General features: G+C 33.3%; 2 protein-coding genes across 8 annotated transcripts in view; both read right to left on the reverse strand.

Moving 5' to 3' along the window:
- Nucleotides 1–3,061, reverse strand: part of LOC123532252 (parathyroid hormone/parathyroid hormone-related peptide receptor-like) — a 30,600-nt gene extending 27,539 nt beyond the window's left edge. The window contains 1 exon segment of the mRNA XM_045313647.2: nt 2,875–3,061. Coding sequence (XP_045169582.2) covers nt 2,875–2,896 — 22 coding nt within the window. The 5' untranslated portion in view covers nt 2,897–3,061.
- A 5,614-nt stretch (nt 3,062–8,675) lies between these two features.
- LOC123531523 (secretin receptor-like) overlaps nt 8,676–14,882 on the reverse strand; it is a 103,854-nt gene continuing 97,647 nt past the window's right edge. For all 7 annotated transcript variants that reach the window (XM_045312576.2, XM_045312572.2, XM_045312573.2 and 4 more), the window contains 3 exons: nt 14,414–14,552; nt 13,552–13,593; nt 8,676–12,232 (listed from right to left, as the gene is read on the reverse strand). In XM_045312576.2, the coding sequence (XP_045168511.2) occupies nt 11,837–12,232; nt 13,552–13,593; nt 14,414–14,552 (577 nt within the window). In that variant the 3' untranslated portion in view covers nt 8,676–11,836. The remainder of the gene's footprint in view (nt 12,233–13,551; nt 13,594–14,413; nt 14,553–14,882) is intronic.

The raw sequence follows: 14,882 nt of genomic DNA on the forward strand, positions 1-14,882 counted from the left end.
TGCACTCTGGGCTCAGTCTAAAGCTAGTTCTAGATGTAGAAATTGGTTCTATACTGTAATGAATAGGCTTACTAGTTTGAATTGTCACGTATACAGTACTATCAACCAACATATAGGTAAAAACATGTTATTTGATATAGTTAAGCCCAAGTTAATGGACGAATTCATTAACGAGTGGAAATTATCTATTAACAGAGTAAATGGTATACATAATGTAGGCCGTAATAAATTACGCACATATTCTCTGTTTAAATCAAATTTTGATGTTGAACAATATTGTAAAATGATATTACCCCACCAACATCGGTCAGCTTTCAGTAAATTTCGGTGGGAGTGGCACCGTTAAGAATTGAAACTGGTCGATATGAAAATATTAATGTTATAGACAGAAAGTGCACTTTTTGCAATGCTATAGAAGATGAATGTCATGTCTTGTTTAATTGTCATATATACGGAGAATATAGGCAAGAACTTTACATGAAAGCAGAGCATGTATGTCCTGCTTTCTGAAACATGTCCGATATTGACAAACTGGTTTATTTATTTTCAAACCCACAATTGATAAGGATTACTGCCAAAACCTGTTTTAACATTTTACGTAAGCGATCTCTTATAATGTGTAAATAATGTCCCTGTATTTCTTAGTTAAATAATTGTGTATTTATATAATACATATAGATGTTGTTAATCAGGCCCTCTTTAATCTGATTAAAGAGGATATCGATTTCTTAAAAACATTTTTGAATCCGTATGCGTTAGCGTCTTTTTGTATCTCAGTGTTTTAAATAACAACTGCATTTTAAGTGATTTTAATGTCGATTAGCAGCATCTATGTGGTTTTTAACATATGTACAAGTGTTTGAATAGCAGGTCTTAAGTGTATTAAATAGTAGTCTCTTATAATTCTATTCTAGAATGGTCATATACATGTATTTGTACGATTAATATGTAAATGTGATATATGTACAATGTATATGAATGAGACTTGAATAAACAATAAAACATCTAAAACTACTTAAGATGCTTCATTAAAACTGTTGGAAAATGGAAACTGCATTTGATATGGCAATTTTAGTATAATTACACAATTGATTTCCATGAAATAGTAAAATTAATTACTACTTTAAGTAGAAGGAAAATGAGCATGATTATATAAGCCGAACATGCTGCTTTAATTATATGATTGTTACATGTCATTCGTGACACAGCCGCTCCTGAATATAAATAATACATAATAATTAATATTTTCCTCTAGAAAACGTATTATCACAGGTTTTAAACCAATTCGTTGAGCACAACTTTCGTTTAGGAACAGGATAACAAAATAATTACAGATAGAAGTGCATTTGGAAAATTAAGTTAAACTAAAATAGGCCTCTTTATTTCCTTTAAATACTGATTATAAAGGATGCATATAAATAGTGGCCAAACTGCAATTCTGATGTTTTGTTTCATCTAGTGGGAGGCTTTCTGTTTCTCATAACCTGTTAAGCAATGGTGATAAAGACAGGTAATAACTCGTTAAATTGAAATGATTTGTAGTTTTAATAACAGTGGACCAACCCTGACATTTCCTTGAACTATGTTTAAGCCAAGTGGTGCATGGTTAATTGTCTGTAAAACTTGAAAATGTTATTAATGGCGTATTTTATGTCCAGTTTCATTACCGAAATAATATACCTATATAAGGTATCACTTGGTTAATACTGAGGTATAGTGGTAATAAAAAATAAACTTTTGTAAAATAAACAAGAAAGTATGTGTAAATATTTTGAAATAATCACCGAGAATGTCCATAAACTATACATTTCAAGACTGTTATCTTGTAAAGAACCGACAGTTTCCAATGAAAAAAAAAGCATTTCTGATAGATTTTATATTTTCCTTAAACCTATTGCATTTCAGTGATGTTTCAAAAATATTTGTTAACCGTGTCAAATTTTCCTGCGTTCCGTATACCTATATTAAATTCCAAACAATACAGATGTACCCAGTTGAAAACTGTATAGGAGAGATCGCCCTGACGTCACGCATCAACACCTGTTTATCTGGTGGTTGGCAAAACAAAGTATTTTTACATCGTTTGTGTATGGGATCGGAATTTTTAATTTTTAATAACTTTTTCGTTCATTTATGGATTTTAAAAATTCAAAAAGTTTTGAAATGGTTACGATTTTCATATTTTCTTGTTCAAATATCTTTTAAAAATGAAAAACCGTTTTAAATGACATATGATTTTAATAGCGGCGTAGCGATGCTCCAAACTTTTAGAAAAAACACTGTAAGTTAAGCGTTCATAATTAATCCATTTTATTTTGAAATAATAATTAAAAGTTATCAATAAATTGCTTGTTTTATATCCTTTCCATTGATCAAAAAAAAATATCGATATTATTCATGTTTAAAGAAAATTTAAGCCGTTGGAAAAACATCACTGTTAACAAAAAACATGGACGCTCGGCGTCTGCCCACCCGATCTTTGTCTTATCAGTTCTAAAAATAGAATATACAAACAATTTGTGTACAAACACGATCTCTCCTATTGGACGGGCTTACAGGCAGATTTATAGAGAATAACAGGCTACTGTCTTTTTGATATCAATGTTATCAGGTCGAGGTTGATATGGGGTGGAAGGGGTGAGGGAACCATGAAACTCATACAAACTGCCTAGAAAAACATATGTCTTCATCTCTTATTTCGTAAAAATGTCTTCTGAAGCAAAAAGTTAAATTTATTATTTACGGATTTGAAAATTCATCCGCCCCTGAAACTTCTGAACGACACAATACGGCAGCCATATTGAATTCAACTCAGACAATGTTTTTGACTTTCTGATATTCTTGCAAAAAATTAACAATGAAATAAACTCTTACCTACGTAAAAATCAAAAATCATCCTCTTGAATTAACCAGAACATGCTTTATTTCCATTGATCTATCATGAAACATTTGACTCATGTCCAAAGCGCTGAAAATTTCACTTCCAGTTCCAGGCTTTATAGTTTTTAAAATCACTAAATTTACACTGATCCAACAATTATAATTAACTGTTTCAAGAATAATAATCAAATACTTTTGCTAATACTTGATAAATGTATATGCCATAAATAAGGCATAAATCAAGAATAAGTATATTATATAAATACCATATAGCAGCGTGTGTGACATTGATATTGTCAACCCGAGGGCAGAATGTCACCCGAGGCGAAAGCCGAGTGGTGACATTCTGTTCCGAGGGTTGACAATATCAATGTCACACACGCTGCCATATGGTATTTATTTTATTATACCGAACAAAACTAAACACAAAAAAATAAATATGTTTTTGATTCATTTAATTCAGTAGTTTCATCTTTAGCGCGGTAATCAGTTGTGTACACATTGAACAGCGACGTCATTATCATTACAATATGATATTCTGTACAAGGGAGGCAATCATATGGCTAAAAAACTGAAGTAGTTATTTGCCCTTATATGACATTCAAAATATCAGCGCGGTCACATGACCTGACAGTCACTTTCGCTTGGTCACGTGTTAAAAAGATTAAAAATGTTTCTGGCAGTCAAAATATCTCCTTTTCGGGTAATGGGATTTTACCATTGTAGACAAAAGTGAGGTATAATAACATACATTGTGAAGTGTATTGTAAACCTTTCCGAGAATCGATCCATGTAAACATTGTGATGTCATGATGAACGTTTCACAATGACGTCATTCAGTGCTATTGTCTGTGTGATAAAATTAGAGACAACCATATTCAAGGAAATTTGTTGAGATTACAGAAATTTAGAAAAAAAAGTTGTGCAACATCGAAACTGGACTCTGTAATAAAATTTAATCTGGAAGGAAACTGATGTAAAAACTAGTCCGTCAATATGGGAGGAGCTTAATTTTGATATCAGGTCAATGACCTGATAACAAAATAAAATATCAGGCAAGTGATATCAGGCACTTTGCATAGCAGTTGCATGATAAAATCAGACTAAACCAAAGTGACGGTTGAGATGGAGCGCAAGAAGGCAATGCCAATCTTGCCGCACAGACATAACTGCAAGTTACTGAGATTGTATGGATGGGATGGCTATGGTTTTTACTTAATTTCATGATGTACATAGACACCGAAAAAATGCCAAAAGGAAATCACATTGTCATACTGTTTCTTGAAATAATGGACTTTCAATAAAGGTAACACAGTTTGAATTGACTGAATAAAACACGAACAAAAAAGCTACACAAATAAATCCTCGAGATATTTATATTGCACCTTTTAGTTATTGTCACTACATTTCGTTTCTAAAGTTTAGAGTTCTGTTATGAGCATTTTATTTCTATAATATGATTTTTCTGTCATTTGCTTGAGAAACAACACTAAAAAAAGTATACGTTTACATTTTGACGTAATTATTCCACAACAAAACAGAAACGTTATATGGCTTAATTTTCTTCTTGGCTTGTAGTAAAAACAAACGCAATAGGTTTCTAGCCATTTTATGACACGTAGCTTTGAACAGAATGCTATCTTGTTACCTGGAGAGAATAATAAATTGTTACAAGACTTTTTTGACCAAATTATTATTACTGCACTGCTTCTCAAGTCCTTCTCAAATCTTAGTGACAAGGATTTATGTAAATAAAACTGTGTTTTATACCGGTGAGAATGCCACTCCACTACAGGTCAATGTCAAAATTAATCATGAAAACAACCAATACGATGTATAAGTTTGTATTTGTTTGTTGGCTTTATAGTTAAACTCGGTTATATGGCGACTTCCTAGCTTGTACTGGTTGAGGAAGACAAGGGAGCTCCACTGAGAATTATGTCAGGCATAGACTGCCAACTGAGAAAACCCCCAAGACCTTCTGTTCGTTGGCTGACTGGATGGTTTTCTCACATGCGAGGTTACAAGGGGCAAGTGATTTGAAGTCAGTGGTCTTAACCCTTTGCAGACAGAGGTCCATGCTTGAGTTTTGAGAGTTTATAATCTCGGGCCTGATTTTAAAGACCAGAAGATTTTAAGACCATGATTGGTTGTTTCTGAATACAATTCAGAAACAAACCAATAATCTCGGGCCTGCTTTTACAGACAAATAGATTTTAAGACCATGATTGGTTGTTTCTGAATACAACCAATGGGAAAAGGTCATTTTTAGAACTGTCTTCAAGGCCAGTTTCATAGTCTTCGTATGAAAATTGCTGGCAGCCAAGTTCTGACAGAATATTCACACCATGTTTTCCACGTGATCAGTCTGAACGTTCCATAACAATTTAACTGAAAACCTTGCATATTTTCTTTCACAGTTTGTAACAGATTAGCAAGTATTTATATTTCAACATTCTTGCTTTGAATATATACAGAATAATTTTCGTTTCAACGTATAGTCGAAATATTTTTATCTAGTGAACAACAGACGCATTATTCCTTTTTGCAAAAGTCAGTTTAAGATCTGGTGTTCACAAGTGACATATATTTGATCTTTTATATATAATAAATAAGTTTTTGTTTCATGTTGTTCGACGGTTTTAGCCCTATTTTGTTCGCGTGATCCAAGATATATTTGATACTTTTCACCTACATTTTACCAAATACAGTTTCCCAAATATGTGTAAAGATTTGTTCATACTATTAGTGTTTCGACTCATATACAATGCAGTTTAAACGTTCATGGAATACGTGTTACTGTACTTCGCATAACAAATTATTTCATCCAAAATTAAAAGACAGATTTCAGAATAAAGCAAAATCATAGTTTGCTTTACATCATTTGATAATGACATAAAAGTGGTAGATAATGGAAAAGATAAAATTACAGAATGCAGTGCACTTTTAAAAATATTTACTTTAAACTAGTTAAGTTATACAACGGTTACAAGAGTTAAATACATGTACATAATGACTCGGACGCTGTTGAGGTGTAGTACTTTTTGATGTATGTTGTAATAAAAGGTCTAAGTAATGGTTCTTTAAATTTCAGTTTGCTAAAACAGAGCGTATCGAAGTGAACACGGGTATAAACTTAATTAATAACATGTCCAATTAGTGATTTATTATCATCTTCTAGATCTGAACATGTTGTTTTGTCTTTGTTATATCGTTTACACATACATGCACTGCTGTATTGTTTTGTTTTCGGGGACTGGCTTCTTGGATTATAGATATTCCCACTGGATCTTCGTCCTTGTTCGCCCCATTTAATTTGATTGACAAGTGAAAGAGATAGATTTTCCATGTGAAGCACACTCATTTAATTTGATTGACAGGTGAAAGTGATCATCCCGCGCGTGAACATCTAAACTTGCGGTAGGTTTGTACAGTTTAATTAAAAACGGGTAAGTAGGTCGATTTTAGAACGTTAGGAAATAGTATGGAAAAAGCCTATTTTTGAAACACTTGTTAACTGCATGAATAGTTCCACTTGATGATAATCGTTGTTTCCGTGCGTGATAAAGCATGTTATATCTTTCTAGACACTCATTTTGACTTCGGTCTAAAGTAGAAATAAACTGTAAATATTACCAGTAATATCAAAATCAAAATAGGAATAAAAATATTGGCCATTGTTTCAAAGACATCTGCTAATTTTATCAAACCTCATGTTTATTTCGCAAACATATGTACCTTTTCGCTTGTACATGTGAAATGTTTAATTAATTGCAATACTTTTATTTCAGTGTTTTTCTAGTGCATATACTCAGCAAAATAAACAAGACTAAAAATATACAAGAGTTCTGCAAAGCCGGGAAATGGAAATATACACTCAAAGTTCTAGATCAGTGGAAAAGGAAAAGAAATTATAAAAGAAATTGTGTTTGAGTTAAGGCGGGGATGTAATGTGGCGATGGGAGGGGATTGTGGGGACCCTGCAAATCGTCTTATCGTCACCTACCTATATACCAAGTTTAAACTCAAAGGTTTCCATGGTTATCATGTTAAGCTCCTAACAGGAACGGTAAACAGATGGGCAGGCAACAGACACATGAGCAATCAAAATCCCAAAACGAGCGTATTAAATATAGTGAGATGTCGTTCAATTATTAATTAAGAGAATTGTACGGGGTTTTACAAATCAATGGAAGTATATTAAATTAACCAATACCATATACTATTTCTGCTATGAAATCTAAGAATAGGTATACAGTACATGATTCATTCTTATCTTTTGACAAAATCATTTCTTCTTCTAAGAATTAGACTTTTAAGAAACCAAAGTTTGGCAGTCTAACGAACCAATTGCCTGCCCTTTAAAAATTAAACTTTTCTTTTTTCAGATATATTCATTAAACTATTGTCAACCTTAGTAGGCTTCTGAAATACCTCACTGAAGAAGTCATTATTTAATTGTTTAATACATATAACTCATTCGCAATTTTGTCTATGCACTCTGGGCGCACTCTTTCATGTATATGTTATCTTTCGTTTCTTTCCATTTCTATTCTTATGTTCAACATTACATCTACGTTTAGCAAGAATTATTAATGGTAGCGTTCCGTTTGAACACTTTTATGCATTTCATTAGCACGAAAATTATTTCCACCTTTTCCACTGGGACCAACAGGAGATCTTTAATGTTTTAATCTCTCTGTAACAGCACGAGGTTTTACATTTGTTTCCAGATTTACCAATACAGTATATAAATACTTTGCGATTAACTCGACATTTACACTGAAATTGGGTTACAACTTACAGGCACACTGCGAGGTGTAGTCTCAAATTGCTTCCCTCGTTTTTGGATTTATTTCCTACTTTCAATTAAGAAAGCATATCTTACATGGTTTAACGCACTGTATCTGTTTTACATGTACGATTTTGTTAACAATTATACATAAAATAAGTTCTTTATTGAAATAAAACTCATTAATTAATGAAATGTTTTATTGAAAAGAAAACGATGATTTTCATATTAATCGATGTGCCTCTTTTATTTTACTCCGATATAGAGAATCTAGCAAACAATAAAAAAAGACAAGATTTGCCTATAAATCGTGACAAAGTTCTTCTAGTGGATAAAAAGGATAAATGTCTCCTCACAGACAATGGTACGTTGTCACGCAAATCGTTTGGAAATCGAATACATTTTATTATTGTCAAATCTTTGTATGAACGGAAATCTTATTTAAAAATTATGAAATAAGTACTATCTGAGATTCAGTGACACGTTTTAAGTCAATTAATTGTTTATATACATTGCATGCCTCTTCAACGACAATATTTTCAAGTTTACATAGACTAAAAAAACAAATTTATATCATATATATATAATAACTATTATAAGTGTGATAAGTGTATGTAATAAAAAGATTATTAGATTTGCTTCGAGAAATATACACTCGTTCTTTCGAGGAATGATATTGCGCTACTAAAGTCGCGCAATATTTCCGCCGCAGACCTCGAGCATATTTCTCGATACAAATCTGATAACCTATAAATATTTCAAAATGAAAAATAATTAAATGAAACAATACCAGGAATATCAAGTTTATTATTGTTTTTCTAAACAGTAAAGATGGACTGATTTCCTCCAGTGAACTTAGTACAACACCACAAAATATGACATGGTTCTTTTGCAAGAAATAGCAAATCTGTGTTTTATATTTGAAATGAAGCAAACGATATCTTGTTTATCCTCTGTAAATATAGCCCAGACCCCAGACATGAGCCTGACAAAAAGGAAGAAGTACAAATTGTCATTGTGTGTTTATTCAAAAATCATTTAATGTAAAAACATAAATAGAAAGTTTATATGTACATCAACAAACACTAAAACTTACTACTAGCTTCTGGTAGAGGAAACAGTATGGCGTGCGTGCTCATAAAACTGGCACAGGCCAATTCAAACAAATAATTCATTGAATAAATCAGATCTAAGACGACAGAATTTTAGGACTGGCTTACATGCTTTGATCACTGCCAATGACGGATCAAAATGACTTTAGACAAGTAGGATTTAATGTTCAGTATTATGAACAGAAGGTTGAACGCAAAAGGGCCATAACTCATTTATTTGATATAAATAACAAAAGGTGTGCATTCAACGCTCTAAATGAATTCAGCAAATTCAGGAATGAAAACCCTCTTCAAGAACCGAAAAATTAAGCAGATCTCATAATTGTTGGTAAACCGGTATCACAGTGTATCTTTTAACCTAAAATATTAGCCTTTCCTGTCATGATGACCCTGGATCGCTCACCTGAGTAATATGAGCTACATGTTTCAAATGTCAAACTGATGCTAAAATATTAAGAAAGAAGGTCAGGAGGTCACGTTTATGGTCACTGAAAGTCAGTTTTAAGATCGGTATGCAAAACTGTACACGTCATCCAAATTTCAAGACTGTATCTTACAGAACAAGAAAGTAGGTCAGTAGGTCACATTCATGGTCACTGAAATTCAGTTTAAAGATCAGTCTGCAAAACTGTACATGTCATCAAAATTTCAAGGCTGTATCTAAGAAAGACAAGAAAGCAGGTTAGTAGGTCACATTCATGGTCAATGAAAGTCAGTGTTAAGATCGGTGTGCAAAACTGTACATGTCATCTAAATTTCAAGGCTGTATCTTAAAAAGCAACAAAGTAGATCAGTAGGTCACATTCCACATGAACCAGATTCGAACTTGACCTAAAGATCATCAAGGTTAACATTCTGACCAAGTTTCATGAAGATACAGTCATAAATGTGGACTCTGGAGTGTTAAGAAACTTTTCCTTTGATTTGACCTAGTGACCTAGTTTTCAACCCACCTGACCCAGATTTGAACTTGACCTAAAGATCATCAAGATTAACATTCTGACCAAGTTTCGATAAGATACGGTCATAAATTTGGCCTCTAGAGTGTTAACTAGTTTTTCCTTTGATTGAACTGGAGACCCAGTTTTTGATCCCACCTGCCCAGATTTGAATTTGACCTAAAATCATCAAGATTAACATTCTGACCAAATTTCATTAAGAGATGCTCATAAATGTGGCCTCTAGAGTGTAAACTAGCTTTTCCTTTGATTTGACTTGGTGACCTAGTTTCTAACCCCACATGATTCAGATTCGAACTTGACCTTAAGATCATCAAGATTAACATTGTGGCTAAGTTTAATGAAGATATAGTCAAAAATGTGACCTCTAGAGCGTTAACAAACTTTTCCTTTGGTTTGACCTGGTGGCCTAGTTTTGACCCCACATAACCCAGATTTGGACTTGACCTAAATATTATAAAGATTACCATTCTGACCAAGTTTCTTTAAGATATGTTCATTAATGTGGCCACTAGAGTGTAGACTAGATTTTTCTTTGATTTGATCTGATGATCTAGGTTTTGACCCCACATGACCCAGATTCGAACTTGATCTAAAAATCATCAAGATTAACATTCTGACTAAGTTTCATGAAGATATTATCCTAATGTGGCCTCTAGAGTGTTTGAATTGATTGACCTGGTGACCTAGTTTTTGACCCCAGATGACCCAATATCAAACTCGTCCAAGATTTTATTGAGTGCTCAGGTGAGCTAATATAATATGATTACTGTAAAGTCTAAAATAAATTTAGCTTTAGAGAAACCAAGTAGAAATACTTGTAAAAATAATATATTTTTGCAAATTTTACAGAATACGCATATAATGTTTTGCTAAAAATCACGTTTCCTTACAAAAACAAAAAAGTTTCAAATTAGTTTGTTTCGTCAGTTTTCTGAATTTTTTTTTATATAGGTTATTACAGCTATGATATTGTGAGGTATGCATCCTTCAAATGTTGTAAAAGATGTAGAACATAAGTGAATATTGACAAATTAGAGCGAATATTTTTTAATCATGTCTATAATGTTCGTAAATCTTATGTGTAATTTTTCTACTTAGTCTATAGCGTACATATATCACTAACTGTAACGTACCTAAATCAGCACAGATAATAGTGTACTATTTCTGTGTATGTCTATAACGTACGTGAATCTTGAGGGATTACACGACACTATTTCTGTTTATGTCTATAACGTACGTAAATCTTATGTTTGTAACGTACGTGAATCTTGAGGGATTACACGACACTATTTCTGTTTATGTCTATAACGTATGTGAATCTTGAGGGATTACACGACACTATTTCTGTTTATGTCTATAACGTACGTAAATCTTATGTTTCTAACGTACGTGAATCTTGAGGGATTACACGACACTATTTCTATTTATGTCTATAACGTACGTAAATCTTATGTTTGTAACGTACGTGAATCTTGAGGGATTACACGACACTATTTCTATTTATGTCTATAACGTATGTGATCTTGAGAGACAATATTTTTGTCTGTCAAACAGTAGAACATGCAGTCACTTGTGTATAGATTTTGACAGAACGTTTTGCAAGATTTGTTCTGTGTAAATGCAAAACTGATCTTTAGTTACCTAAAGAGATTATTATAAGATATAAAAATATGTGGAATGAACTATTACAATATGACACTAAATTACGAATTGGTCGTGCATATCAAGTGAGAAATTCATCAAACGCACGGTGGTCAACGCACTAATTGTATCTACGGCATCATTTTGTTTTTGTTTCATTGCTGAAGTTGGATAGAGTACTGCAATGAACTCGTATACTAGTAGTATACTATTAAATTCTTTACTTGTCTGGACACAAGTAGTCCAATAAATAATTTTAAATATCTGAATAAAATAGCATTTGTCATTGCTTCCGGTCAAACTCACATTACAACAATACCGGGCTGTCTTACATAGACCTCCAACTTATTTCTATCACAGATCAATACACAACGGAACTAGCGATATCAGAATTATACCGTCAACTATTCCGAAGAAAAGAATATTTCATCCATTGTGTGGAATACATTTCAGTCCTTGACAGATGTTTCATCGTTTTTTATGTTTTCATTATTGTTCAATATAAGTGGCACATCCTCATTTCTGTAATGTTGTCCTGATGGTGGAGTCAGTTCTATCATTGAATGAGCTTCATGGTCGCTTGTATTGCAAGATATCAATCCATTCCGATCTATATGTTCAGAATTATCGGTCGATGAATTGCCGTTCTGGGTATTTTTGTCGACTTTGTACCGACTTTTGCCATTTGGTATGTCTTTTTCTAATGCATATGCACTTGCCGACGCCACTGAGCCACGTGTTCGCGAGATATATGACGTCAGAGTTTCTCTCCCAGCACGTCTGAAACCACTACCTCCGCGCTTCAGAACATAACGTCTCCATTTTTTCTTGATTTCTGTTTGTACCTGAAAAATGGAGAAACAAAGAACTCGCATTTATAAAGGACGTATATCATTTAAAGATAATAACTGACATAACAGATTTGCAAACTTGGTATAGATCTACATGTATAGGTAAAGATGGCTAGTTTTATGTTTTTACCTGTGTCTAACACCTTTAATTTAAGACGGAAATATCTGACTGCTAATAGGAAGAATTAAAATCTTTCTTTGATGAAGTTGAAGCTGAGACGAAATAGTTTATGTACATATTGTTACCTCTTTATGTTCTAATACTATTGTTCTTGGAATATTATACAGTGTTGACTTGATATACGGTCACATACAGTGTTATACAGGTCATATAGTTATTATCATTATTATTATACCAGAATGATATAGCGCCCTTTTCATGATAAACACGTTCAAAGACGCTTTACATATAGCAAACGCAGCCACAAAGGGCGCGAAATTCATCCTCTACTAGTACAGACACAGAGCGATCTGACCAGAGGGACAGATTGAGATAAAGCCCTCAGAGCAGATAGAGAGAAATCTTGTCCGGCTAACTTAGCCTAGCTCTTTGCGAATAGACAGTCTGGTTCTTTAACGTGCCATGTGTATAGCACCGGTACACGCGAAGCCGTCTTTTCTGGAAGAAGAACCAGTACAGGCCTCTAGTTAGGTGGGAGACACTCAAGAGCATCTCAGAAATTTCCAGTGTCTGGACCGGGATTCGAACCCCGGACCTCTGGATTGACAGTCAAGCGTGTTACCACTAGACCAATTTATATTATTGCAAATCCGATTTTTACTTATCTTTGAGAATTCTGGAACTTTCGGCGAATGTCAGTTTGTAAAGTTATAGAATGAAACATAATTTTTGATTCGCACATATTACTTATAAAAATAAGAATATTTCCGAAAGTGAATTTTGTAAAATTCAAACAATACAATAAAGACACAAAAATATAAAGTTGCAAGGTTCGATGAGGACTTCATTTTGTTTCTAACCATGACCGAAAATACGTCATGGAAAACGGTCGATGGCAATCTAGACAGTTTCAGGTAAAATGAAGCATTTTAAGGCTTACAGGCTCCGTGTAGCCGAGCTAGAATTCGAGAAATGTGTTTGTACTGGTTATTTATCGAATGGCTGTCATCGCTTGTGATGAAATGTTACAAAAATATGATAGAGTTCATATGTTGCACTTTACAAAACTATAAGAAGTATTTTCCTATAAATCAGGAATGATGTATATTTGATTATCTCTGTTTGTATCGTGACTATTTAGTATGTGCGCAATGTGCAATATGTCTATCTGACTGAATAAACAACAATTTACCTCTCCATTCAGAAAACAGAACAACAGGCTCACCAAGAAACCCTGAAATTAAAGAATCAACACTTGAGGCATATCTTAGGTTTTACGTCTGAAAATTCCACACTTACGTTAATATCGTTGATATATGTGACTTTATGTACATAAATTTTCTTTCCTGTTTAAAGTGAGAGCGCCAGTTTTACAAGCTTGCTGCCGCAGCATGTAGAATTTGATTTTCAAATGATTTTTTAATCCAATAAATTATAATTAGAGAGATAAGCGTTAAATGTCTTCAAGTTAATAAGTAAACCATTTTAGATACAAATATTAGGAATGTTTTAGTCATGATAAATTATAAATGAAGAAATTCGCCATCCCCACTGATCGTAATGCAATGATCCCTGGGATTTTCTTAACGTAGACGGGCCCTTCTTAACTCTTTACTCTTTTTTAATCCAAAATGTTTCTTACACGTTGTATGAAAACTAGGCGTGTGTCAACTGAATGTACGGGAGTGAGGAGGAGGCAGCTCAAATCCTATATAACACCCCGAGTGAACAACATTTCATATTGAATACAATTCCGATAAGTTCCATAACTCAAGGTGAAATATTTTTTGGGATACATGTGACACAAGGTTTTCGGCCCTTTATGCATAATAATAAAATTCAAAACAAATCCACGGATACACAAATAGCAATAATACAATGTCTAATTACTCTATGTCAAATGCTTTTGAGATGTGCGCGTCACAAATAACGGATTGAATGACGAACAGAAGGAAATCTAAATGCCATGCACATTTGTTTTCATTTTAAGTAGTGGTCATTTAGGAAAGGGAGGGGGTGGGGCCCAAATAGACATGAAATATCTTCGTACATACCTGGAAGGAATTAAAGAACATTTCGTAATATAATTTGACCAATTCTGTAGTTTCGTCCACCTTGTCAGGTAACCCGATGAAAACTATGTAATGTACTCCAAACAGTGGAATTAGTACCAACGTCGACTTTGCCAACTTTCTAGAAATATATATAAGAAAAGTATGAAATAAGTTCAGGTTACGTAATCTACTTTGTTTTATACACTATAAATAAATGAATTCTTATTGGCTAGACTGTCCAGTCACTGCATAAAATACCACATGATACTGCAATATTCGGAAAAAATCTGTATAAAATTATGAGACTGAACGGTTACTTTAAAAATCAACCAGTCAAGTGCATATATGACGTTGAATACATAATGACGCTGAATGTTTCTGAAAAGGTGTTGCATATTTTCACGACTTTTTACAGCATGACTTTGTTCGATAAAACAGATTCTTTCTTAATTGTATGAGTAAAACAGTA

The sequence above is a fragment of the Mercenaria mercenaria genome, chromosome 11 (assembly GCF_021730395.1).
Source record: "Mercenaria mercenaria strain notata chromosome 11, MADL_Memer_1, whole genome shotgun sequence".
NCBI lineage: Eukaryota > Metazoa > Mollusca > Bivalvia > Venerida > Veneridae > Mercenaria > Mercenaria mercenaria.